A 12,719-nucleotide genomic window follows, 5' to 3' on the forward strand; every position below is an offset into this window, starting at 1 on the left:
CTTAAGTAGTCAATGTGTGACATCCGGCCAGAGGATAAATCACAAGATACCTGTCGAGAATATCCAGGGACAGATGTAACGTGGTAGACTGGTAGGTAAATGATGATGCCATACAACATTAACATGGTCAATGCGATTTTGGGGAAGACATAAAAGGAGCCAAGGAGGTAACACTCGAAGATTCTCCGCACAAATTACAATGGGACCACAAAACTTAACATGGAATCGATCTCTTGGAATTGAGGGATATATCGCCTTAGCAATAGGCTAGATCGGTATTAATACAATCCGTTTCATAATACATATGTTGATCTTATGGGATTAGCAAGATAAAGTAAAGAAGGACAAGGAATTATCCTTTAATTCCAAAGGAGTTGATCGGTGAAAGTCTGGTGGAGCCTATTCTAAAGTGAGAATATAAATACCAAAAATACTCTTACGGCAGCGGAAAAAAATTGTAATAATTTACCCAGAAGTGGTAGCTCTATTGGTAAAGCTTTTTTCCCTCGTAGCCCATGAGCTACAAAAATACAACCCATAAGAAGTAAAAACAATGCTCGCAGAGTCGCAGTTGTGTAAACATAAAGTTAGCTCTCTCATGTGATCCAATTAGTTTTGTTGGTACTTGTTCTGCATGTTCGCAATTTATAAGTACAGATACAAATATACAATACTCTCGTTAACTGATCACCATTAATAATTATCCATTTTATACGAAACACACTTTATGGCAAACTTACAAAATAAGAAAAATTAGAAAATCACGAAAAAGACACGCACATATATCACAATACGTAGTTACGTACACGCTACATGTTATTATTCTATTATTAGCATCATCGTGGTAATATTTCAATCAACATATATATATATATATATATATACATGATCAAATTCAAGTGATCATGTGGGATTCGTCAGAAGATTCACTCATGCAAAATAGTTACCAATCTCTTCGAAATCGTCTTGATATTCATAGACCGGCGTCACCTCGACGTCATTGTTCACATCCTCCTGAAGAAACCTCGTAAGTTCATTCATGACATGTTGCTCATTCAGAAACCCTGGGAATCCGATATTATCAACACTACGGTACATTAAAGGATCGTTAACGGAGGAATCAGAGAACATGGATGGAGGCGACGTAGCGTTACCGTTATCATTAACGGTCATCTGGTTGAGAGGATACGAAGTTGGTGTGAAGGAAAAATTCATTGACTTATCTGATATAGAGTCAACGGTGACACTTGTAGTAGTAGTGAGTGGGCCACCACTTCCGATAATCTCCGAGAGAACACTCTGATTGATTTTCTTTCCAACCCTATTTGCTACCTTGTTCAAGAACCTAGCTGATGATAATCTTGACTTCTTGTCTTCATTCTTGACCTTCTCATTATTACCAAGATCATCGTTACTCGATATAGTTGTCTGAATAATGTTTTGATTATTCAGAATCTCCGGGAGGTTTTCTGATTTGCTGGTTTCGGAGATCAAACTCTTGTGTGTAACCGGGTCGACACCTTTCTTGATCAAACGTTTTTTTATATGAGTGTTCCAGTAGTTCTTGATTTCGTTATCGGTTCTTCCCGGTAATCCACGAGCTATATCAGACCATCTGATTTAACGCCATAAAATTGTACAATATATTAGTCATCGTCACATTATGTATAACATATAATTCTCAAAACATAAAGCTTTTATTTGCAAATCCTTTTGTTTAATCCTAGAAATAAGAAAATTATGAATTTTTTTTTGTAGTTTTTTTTATTCTATCAAGATTTCACTCCTGGGAATATAAACAATGGGAAAATATTCAAAACATTTTAAAAAGAGGACGAGTGAGACTAACTTGTTGCCGTGAAGGGCGTGAAGAGAGATGATAGAAAGTTCTTCATCTTCAGTGAACTCTCCTCTTTTGATGTCAGGTCTTAGATAATTGGCCCACCTCAGTCTGCAGCTTTTGCCACATCTCTTCAGTCCTATACCATGTAAGGAATTATGTATTATATTATTGATCAATAATGACCTGAAAAGACTTCAACTGATCAATATTCAAAATGACAGAATAAATAATATAAACAAAATATAAATACCAGCTTTTTCGGGTAGAGTTCGCCATCCACCTTCACCGTGATTGTTAAGGTAGGAGATAAGCTTCTGATCTTCCTCGGGAGTCCAAGCTCCTTTCTTTAACCCTAATTCAGGTTTGCAACATGGTGTCCGCACCATTCTTGATTCTTGATTCTTGATTCTTGATTCTTGATTCTTCACGGAGTCTTGGCTTTTTTTAATGTAATGATTTATCTTTGGTCGAATTCAAAAGAATTGTTCTCAAGTGAAAACAACAAATAGAAAAAAATTGAAAACCTGAGAGTTGAAACAAAGTGTGAAGAGGTACGTATGATCATAAAGATCGAGCACATGATCTTTTGATTAAAGCATTCAGACATCGGTAGATTCTTCTTATAGACATCTTGCTCTTTTGGGGTACTCGAGAATGTTTTGGCACTGAACAAGAAGAACACAAGGAGCAAGAGAGAGAGAGAGAAAGAGATATCTACTTGCTCTATGTTTTTTACCACAAGAGAAATAGAGAGAGATTTGATAGAGATAAGTTTAGTGTATTTTGGCTGAGAGTTGTTTGTTTCACTTGCGAAGTGAGAAAACCTTGTGGTGGAGGCACCATCTTTATTTATGCATGCTTGTGGCTGTATGGCTGCATCCAACGACATCGTTTTGTAGGTGATTTACACGTGGCTCGACATGAAATATTTTATTTGTATTTAATTTATTAGAAAGAAATGCCAACTTTCTCAGTGGAATTTCGAGATAGACGTCTGATCTTTTTCATAAGATAATTGTATTCTGGCTAAAATTTGGTGCAATTTTAACAATTTATTATTCCTATTGTCAACAAATATTCTGACCAAGATAGCTATTATATAGTATTTATCCCATGCATAAGACCGAAAATTATTTGATTATTTCCTCAGTTTTTTTTTAATAAATGTTTGAAAAAGCTTGTATTTGTTGTTATACAAAAAAAAAAAACTTGTATTTGTTTTGGCAAAAAAAACGTTTGTTTGTTCTACAAAACCAATTCAAATTTGTATATATAATGTACCTATTTTATTTTCTAACTTTTTGGCTAAATTCATTCTGTAACTTACATACCAATTTGATTTGATAAAATATAATTACATAATAGAATAACTGGTACACAGAATATGTTTAAAAATTCCAAAAAAGGATGGAGTATACATTTATTAAATGAATATATATATATATATATATATATATACATATACATTATATATATCATGAATTTTAAGTAAGCAAAAGAAAAAAAGACGATATGAATGTAACATTAACATTAGTTATCATGGGTGAATAGTTTAACCGAAAATTTAATTGCTACTAGTTTTTGTTTTTTCCTTGCCAATGCTAAGATCTGAAGTTATTCAACAATAATCTTTGGAATTTTTCTTTTGACTAAACAGGTCAGTCCAAGTAAATTAAATAGTATACTTTTAACTAATATACAATCTGATATTCTTATAAAGAATGAAAATTTATTTTCAGACTAGCAGAAAAAAAAAAGATAATATATTTGAGGAAATTTGAAAACAAAAAAAAAATTATTTCCATATGTTATATTTTATTTAAATTATTATTGATAATTTATCAATTACAATAGGGTGAATTAATCTAAATGTATAGCAATTCAATACACAATGAACTCTAAAACAACAAAAAAAATATATACACCACAAAATATATGATAATCAAAAATAATTTTACTATCAATATGGGTAACTGCCATGAATAGTTCTTTTCATATTTTGCTGATAACCTCTAATATATATGCTACGCTCTCTTCCAAAAGTTGCTAATAAACATTTTTCTAATGGTTTTGCAAACTTTGCCTAATCGAATTCGCAATATCAAATGAAAATATCAGTAAACTCTTAGCTAATTACTTCACCTGGGGATCAGAAAGTACTCATAAAAGAAGAAATAACAAATATGAAATTAGGATAGTAAGAAAAAAGTTAAAAGAAAAAGTTTCATGGGATGGGGAAACAAATAAAAAATGAAACCGCAAATATACGCCTCCTTGTCAGAATGCATTCAACTGTAAAAGATGGAGTGCGAGACTTGTCTAAATACGACTGACACCTTCACAATTTTGTTTACGTCAAATTCAAAATATATTAAAAATCATTAGGCGACAAATTCTTGTAGAGAAAATAGGCAGACGAACACAACATAATTGAAAATTCGAGGAAGGTAGTATATTATACACACGAAGTCGTCGTATTTGAATTAGATAAATTAACCAACAACTTGGTCACTCAAACACTGGACTTTGGACATATTCGAAATGGATGCCAAGAAAACTATAAGGAAAGGAACGAAGAAAGAGATAATTTCGATTTCGTAACAATTAATTTACATTATTTAATTTGGACAAAACCCATTAATTAGTCAAACATCGTGTTTCTGGCTCACTACGACTTTATCCATTTAGGCATTTGAAAAAATGTTGGTCTAGTGTTATTTATCAATCTAGTTCCCTACACTGTATAATGCTGTAGCGCCTATGGTTAACAATAATGGTCCTATATCCGGTCTCTGGCTTTGATACTAGAGCTTCTTCTGCTGAGGATTTATTAAATCCATGTCCAATTTAATATTGTTTGATTAGTACTATATTGTTCATTTTGGACTTTATGCAAACTCACATAGTTTTACTTTTGGTTTCTTTCCCAATTTCAAAACTCATTCTCATCTTAAATCTTCGGCAACCCGTGTATCATCTCTTGTGTCGCCATAAACCTTATAGTTTTGAAACTAATGTGTCCGAGCCTAGCATGCCATCTCCAAGTATCCTTTTCCATTCTCGTGAGCAAACAGGCTGGTCTACCAACTTCAAGTCGCAACTTGTACAGCCGGTTAGACGACCTTAACACTTTCGCCATTAGTCTTCCATTAGGGTCTTTCAGTGTTAGGTAGTTATCCATCATCCTAACATCACATCCTTGTTCAGTAGCTTGTCCTAATCTTAATATGTTGCTTCTCAGCTCTGAAATATAGTAGATGTCGGTCAAGAGTCCATGTTCCCATATCTTTGCTTCAAACAGTATCGACCTTTTGCCATTGATGTCGACACAAGAACCATCTCCAAATTTCACATTTCCTTTGATGTTTTCATTAAGTTTAGAGAAATATGATCTCTCGCCCGTCATATGGTTACTTGCTCCATTAACTAAGGACCACACTCATCTCGTGTGTTTCTTTCCTTTGAAAATGCACCTCCCACAACATCTCGGACCTTTGAGAATGTCATCACAGGTTCTATGATCATCTTAAATGTTTCTTCCGAACCTCTCTTATTCTTACTTAAAGGGTATTTTGGTCTTCTTGCAGATCTTCGGCAACCTGGATCTGATACCAATGTTTGGATTTATTAAATCTCATGTCCAATTCTATATTATCCGATTAGTACGATATTGTCCACTTTAAGCCTTAGAGACTGATCCGCATGAATTTACTTTTGATTTTTTTACCAAAAGACCTCGTACTAATTAGAGTTGAACATTTCTTTATATATTAGACTTTCCTTTGTCTAATTTTCAATGTTGAACTTTGTTTGATATTTCACATCTTATTCTTCAATTCTTGTGTTAGAAAACGTATTTTATGAATTCGTTTTGTTAAATATTTGTTCTACGGAAATTGAAATGTGGATAAATTTTGAGTGTGGCAAAGTATGATGGTAATATGGTATGGAACCAAAGCTTATGTCTAATCAGAGTGATGATATAATTCTGACAAAAGCTATACAAGATGTGAATAACTGGTTAAATATTACATAGCCTATACAAATGAAATCTTGTAACTGGTTAAATATTACATAGCCTATACAAGAGTGATGACTTAAACCTTTTTTCAACTTAAAAAATGACAAACAAATCAAACTGTCGAGACAATCACTGTGTTAACCATTAACTTTCCAACTTTTGAATGTTGTATTTCACATTTGGATGGAGTCAGCCGTCGAGAAGAAAAAACGACTGTTCTAAGTAAATAGGTATGGTATATTTGAACTAGATTCCTTTTTTCATTGGAGCTGAATAACCTAGTAGATGATCAATGTTTCATCCAAAACATTAATAACACTGAAAATAACCAAATAGAAAACTGTAAATGAATTCATAAGAGATTTATAAGTAAATTATTTAAAAAAAAATCTAAAATATATTGCAGAGATATTAGAATCAACACACATAAATTTTCTAAATGATTTCAAGATTTAAATTTTGAAAATTACAAAAATAATTGAATGAGTAAAACCAAATCTCAAAATGTTTAAACCATAAATTTCAAATACAATTTTTTAATAACACTGAATTTTAAAATATAATTAAGAACATTAATTTGATAACTGAATTATACTGAATTTAAATTCAATTAAAATCTGTCATTAAATAACATCCATGTAATATGTATGTTTTTAGTTAAAATTTTTGAGAGGTGGATTAAGAAGTAAAAATACACATAAACGGGCCCGAATATTTTGAAAGGTGGATTAAGCCCGATATTTTCAAAACAATTGCTAAAAAATAGTTTTAAAAAAAAGGAAAATCTTATAAACTGTTAAGATTTGAGAGAAGATTTGTGAGAATGTGTTGTATATTTCTTATTGCTTACACCACTATATATAGTGGTTCATACAAGGTGGAGTCAAATGGAGAATTGATTCCAAAGATACTCTACATAATGACATGGTCAAACTCATAAAGACATAAGGTTGAATGGATATTCCATGTGGCTGGATGTAAAACCCCCAATGGACTCTAGTCTTGAACTTGTATGGTCTAGGTTATAGACCATCCACTTCATGATTCATAACACTCCCCCTTGGATGCCATAACCATATAGGATTTGTAACATGCTAATGTTGCCTCATTAAAACCTCTCCCGGAAAACCCAAAACCCAATGTGGTAAAAATGGAAACCAGAGAAAGGAAAAAGAGTACAACACACATTACTCTCCCTGATTTAGACATCACTGAAGGTCCTTGAGTCTACGCGTGCCAATCTTGTTGCGTGAACTTCCTGAATGTGCAAGAGGGCAATGATTTGGTGAAGAGGTCGGCTGAGTTTTCAATAGACTGGATCTGAAGGACGTTGACCTCTCCAGCTTTCTGCAACTCATGGGTAAAGAAGAACTTGGGTAGAATATGTTTGGTTCGGTCACTTTTGATATACCCGTCTTTGAGTTGAGCAATGCAAGCTGCATTATCTTCATATATGATGGTCAGACCCGTTGGGTCGCATATGGACGCATAATGTAGTCCTATACCTTTTGTTCAAATATGAACTTCGATCTTATAGCTTATCTTTATGATAGCTTATTCATTCATACCACAGCTTGGTTGGTTCATGCTGACAATTCGACCAACCATAAGTATTACCAAAATTTGGGTAATTTGTGGTGATGGTCTATAACATTTTCTAAGGTTTAATGAATAACCATTTAACCTATCTTAGGCTGGTTAGTATAAAACACAAGGAATTTAAAATTCCTCTATGGACTGATTTGAATTGTTCTTATAGAACTCTTCACTTGCTTACATGTAGTAATTTAATTCAGTCCATGAACAACTTTAGGAAAATGCTGTTCAAGAGAACTTCTTTTCTCATCTTTTGATTCTGAGCTCAATACCGTTTGGTAAACCTTTTGGTACCAATAATATTATCATCATCATCCAGTGAGTCATATATAGCATACTACATCTTTTGAATTTCTTCCAGACATCATATGTAGTGAAATATGTAGTAGTATCCACCACATTGGATTATATAGACCTTTCCCGGTCTGTCTCACGATTTATCCTTCGTTCAGGATTTATATATTCACTGGGCATCATATGACGTTTACATATTCATGGCCAATACAATACGCCTTTTATATATCACTTTAAACCCCACGTTTCTTTCATTATTCATTATGAGTACTCTTGTGTGGGTTTATGATCCTCGATACATATCTTTGTATTCATGTGCTACATACTTGCGCATTTTCTATGAATGTATGTGTCGACACACTTATATATATATATGTAAATATATATATACAGTTCCTTTTAGTTCCAGACATGGTATAAATCAATTTGAGATTTCATTATCTAGGACCTTAATAACCTTATAACTTGGCGTCCCAAGCTATATGGTATGGTACCTAGTTGTTCAGCTGGCCAGCCTTATATATCAATGTTTGGAATGGTTTCCTTTAATAAAACTCGGATTTTATCTCATGCACCTTTCTTTCTTTCCGAGGTTCCTTAGAATTTATGGAACTTTATTTGGTCTATCTTATATAGACTTTGTAGCAACTTGGTTGTGTCTTTAAGACATCAAAACCGTGTGGTGATAAGCTGGGATGACATAGTCATTCTTTCTCTCTGGTCAATGTGTCTGGCATTTTATTTTGCTATCATTGTAGCATATGGATGTCTATAAATTATTTTCTAGTCCGAGGATCTTTGCCAAGACATTGATGGTTGATACCAGATGGTAGATACCATTCTTTATCATTCTTTATACCAGCTTATTACTTTTCTCCTTTCATTGTTGGATATTCGGATTCATAAAACTTATGTAATCCTTGTTCCTTGGTCTATAATTAGATCACCCATTTTGGCTCAAGGTTTCTTTTAAACTTATGGAGAAAGTATATTCATAATATATATCCAACATATATTCCCAATCCTCTTTATGAGATTCTAAGATCACATGATCTTAGATGGCACATATATTTGTGGTGGATTCTTTCATAATATCTTAAGATGATATATGTCTGGACTCATGACCCGTATAAGTCTGAGGTGAGAATATCTATGATCACTTATATGGCCTGATATAATTACTATGGCCTGATGCAGGTTCATTCTTTTATAACTCATGGTGTCCCCAAGCATATGGACTTTTAGAATTTGAACCTTATAGGTAATGGTCTTTATATCAAATTCAACCAATATGTAATATGGTTGTGGACCATGTTCACGGATTTTAGTATGGTCATGTATCATGGGATTTTTCCTCACTCCCCCTCATGAACATACTCAAATTCGTGGTGCTTGGGACAATAAATTCCCTTGTGCATAGATATATTGCACACACATGAGATCTTATGGGATAACATTTGTGCCCTTTTAAATATTTGCATCATAATCCGAATGGCTAAGTATGGTAATGCCATATAAGTGATAAAATTCGTGGGTTAATCAAACATGATTGCCCTGGCTATTTGCCTAATATCATATTGATCAATAGATCAATAGAGAATGTAGTCTCGACCACTTAGGCAATTTTAATTTAGGTACTTTTATTCCCTTTTGTCCATTGTTGGAAACTATTTTTTCTTCTTAATTCAATGGACCTTATAAGGTGAATATAATGCCATTTAGGCAAAGCCTTGGTCGAGCTTCTTTTCCTTTCTTTCAAGGAATGTCCAGTTGAGTTCAAGAGTATTTTATAACTGAGCCTGAATGGCAGAGCATGTCGTGCCATTTGTCAAAGGCTTCTTTGAACTCTTTGGAAAAGTGAGTTGGGGTATTAATCCTCAATCATATTTATCTTGGCACAATAAAGACATATAGATATAGTTTCTTATCAAACAACAGTTTGAATAAGATAATGATGAACTCAAAGTAATTCATTTTATTAATGAAGTCATGTATAAAGCAAAGTATCAAAGCAATTCATGAAACATAAACTCAGGAAACATGAAAATGAGAATGTCAAAAGACAATTTTATAATATGGCCTTCACAATGCATGTGTTGCCATATGGCGCTCAACTTCAGCTTCATCAGCTATAGGAGGCCTCATCTCATTATTCTTTAGCTCAATGTATCTTTTCTGAAGCTTGTCAAATCTGTTGATGGTATCTTTGATTTTCTGCTTTCTTTGTTCAGAAGCCAAAAGATATGACAAAAGGTCATTATAAGTGGTGAACTTCTTAGCCGTGTGTAGCAACAGCACATCCTTTGGATGGAATGTGGAGTAGGTTTTATATAATAAAGAATAATGTGTTATCCTTTCACCACATAGTTCAAGACTATAAGCAATATCCATCAGAGCAGAATTATATTTGTCCACGGATTCAAAATCCTGGAATCTGAGGATCTCCCATTCATGGTTGGTCTTTTGCCACGATACCGGTTTGAACATTTTCCTTAACTGTAACCAAAGGTCACAAGGATCCTCAACATGGAGATACGAGTCTCTTAATTCCTCAGTGAGATGATAACGAATAATCGTTATAGCTCTATGCCTTTCACTGTCAATGATATCATTGTACTCATTGATGCATTGTCCGAGTCCTCTGGATCTCAGAGCAACAAGAGTATTCTTTACCCATTCTATGTAATTATCTCCAAAGAGATTTAGGGCAGAGTAATCTGAGGGTTCAAATCTCGACATCTGAATATTTAACGAGTAATTCAAGCACTCAGAATTCTACGTAAGCAATAGAATAAATCAATGTATATGATTTCAATAAGGCTTTCCCCCAAATCATATAATCTATTTGCTTAAGCAATCTTAGTATGAGAATGATCAATTGATCATTGCATCTAGTAATCCTTTTAATTATAATTCAAATTGGATTGATTATATATATAGGGTATTAAGGCCCTTTAGAATTTGAATAAAGATCAATCATCATTTTATTAAATGAGATCAAGCAAGATGGATGAAATCAAGCAAATGCATGGTTCAAGAAATAGCTAAATGCATGTTCAGAACTAAGCATTGGACTTAAACAATCTATATGTGATTCATAATGCATGAGGTTATTTGGTTTTCAAAGATCATAAAGCAAAGACAGATTCCTTCCCCCTTTTACAGGGTAAACCAAGACAAGAAAATTTTATAATTTTCAGGATATGTCTAGAACAAATTCAATTAGATTTTCAATCAATCGGTTTCAAAGCTGGTTTATGTTTTCAAATTAAACAAAAATGCTTAACTTTAAAAATAACCGATTTAATCTAATTAGATGCAAGCAATATGAACCAATTTAGATTTTATTTTAAATGCCCCATGATTAGAATGATCTATTATATGTATGCATGCTCAGTTTTAATAAAACTATATGACAAGCGGATGCATGGAAATGATCAGTCCATGATATGTGTATGATCTAACAATTTACTAATCCATGTTTGATCTAATAGATGCTATCAGGTATGTATATATGATAAGTATATAATTCAATCATCACAAAATCAGTTTTCAAGGTTGGTTTTTAGATCAAGATAAATTTATATAATTTTTTCAAACTATAATGAACTGATTTCAAGGCCGGTTTAGATTTAGATAAATTTTGACAAACAACTATGTGATCAAATGATTTCAACTTACTATTTATTTTAGCCTATGTCATAACTATTTAAATCAAGACTATATGTTATAATATTTTGATAAATGATACCTAGTCAAAAATATGCATTTAAAACAATCATAAAAGTTTTAAATTTTGATCAGTTACAATATAAAACATCAATGGTCAAAGATATGCATTGATTAGGATTTAAGTTTTGATATCTTTGGGTTTGACTGAAAGATTATGACTGAAAAGATTGTGGCCGGAAAAGGTCATGGCCGGAAAAAAAAATCATGGCCGGATTTGGATTTAGGGGTTCAGCCGATTATTGCTTAGAGTTTAGGGGATTGATAAAAATCAAGAAAAAATGATTTAGGGAATTGATATGTATAATGGCCATCAAGATACATATCCGGTTATAAAACAAACAAGGGGATTTGAGAGTTTGATGTGGATAAGGGCCGATTTGGATCGGTAAGCACATCGAATGAGATTAAGATTTTGATGGCCAGCTTATTCATCCGGCTATACAGCCGGTAATACGACCAAACAAAGATTATGGGTTTCAATCCTTTAGTCAATCCGGATTTAAGGCCGGATCAAAATAGGAGAAAGGGGAACCGATTTTAAGGCTTGCTAGCTAAAAGGGGTTTATGATTTTCTCTAATACGTTTTATAATTTCAAATAGTTCTTAGAAACAAGATTCATATAGATCTTAGATTATTAATAAGTTTTATAAGTTTTTAGAGATTCTTAGATCTTTAGAGATTCAAATAATTTTAGAATCAAAATTCATATAGATCTTAGATTCAAGATTAATATTTGTGATAATTTTAGATCCATAAATTTTTATAAGTTTATGATTCAAATAGATCTAATAATCAGGATTCAGATATGTGGTGTTCTTACATTTTATGGATAGATTAGTTTACCTTTTTAGAAAACACCAAATTGATCTGAATGGACCACCGTGAGAGAGAGCTAATCCGCGGATGAGCTGGTTGAGAGAGAGGTGGAGGAGCTGGCCGAAAAACCGTGAGAGGGATAGACTTGGCCGGCGGAGCAAGGCTGAGGGCCGGAAGAAATGGCCGGAAAAGAGATGATCGCCGACGGATGAGATTGCTCAGGTGGAGAGAGTCTCGTGCTGATAACGTGTTAAGATTTGAGAGAAGATTTGTGAGAATGTGTTGTATATTTCTTATTGCTTACACCACTATATATAGTGATTCATACAAGGTGGAGTCAAACAGAGAATTGATTACAAAGATACTCTACATAATGACATGGTCAAACTCATAAAGACATAAGGTTGAATGGGTCT

At 33.2% G+C, this 12,719-nt stretch overlaps 1 protein-coding gene across 1 annotated transcript; it reads right to left on the reverse strand.

Annotated features, from left to right (window-relative positions):
- Nucleotides 1-684: 684 nt before the first annotated feature.
- LOC106427091 (transcription factor MYB51-like) lies at nt 685-2,669 on the reverse strand. The gene is made up of 3 exons (XM_013867827.3): nt 2,094-2,669; nt 1,850-1,979; nt 685-1,615 (listed from the first exon to the last, which is right to left on the reverse strand). Exons 1-3 carry the CDS (start codon nt 2,227-2,229, stop codon nt 931-933), a joined length of 951 nt encoding a protein of 316 aa, XP_013723281.2. The 5' UTR covers nt 2,230-2,669; the 3' UTR covers nt 685-930.
- Between the last annotated feature and the right edge of the window lie 10,050 nt (nt 2,670-12,719).

This window comes from Brassica napus, chromosome C5 (genome assembly GCF_020379485.1).
Source record: "Brassica napus cultivar Da-Ae chromosome C5, Da-Ae, whole genome shotgun sequence".
Lineage (NCBI taxonomy): Eukaryota > Viridiplantae > Streptophyta > Magnoliopsida > Brassicales > Brassicaceae > Brassica > Brassica napus.

Excerpts from the sequence above, each read along its gene's own strand:
- LOC106427091 (XM_013867827.3), bottom strand. The coding sequence starts at position 2,229 with ATGGTGCGGACACCATGTTGCAAACCTGAATTAGGGTTAAAGAAAGGA. Across the intron at positions 1,980-2,093 it reads AACTCTACCCGAAAAAGCTG|GACTGAAGAGATGTGGCAAA; the intron begins GTATTTATATTT and ends TACATGGTATAG. Across the intron at positions 1,616-1,849 it reads CACGCCCTTCACGGCAACAA|ATGGTCTGATATAGCTCGTG; the intron begins GTTAGTCTCACT and ends GCGTTAAATCAG.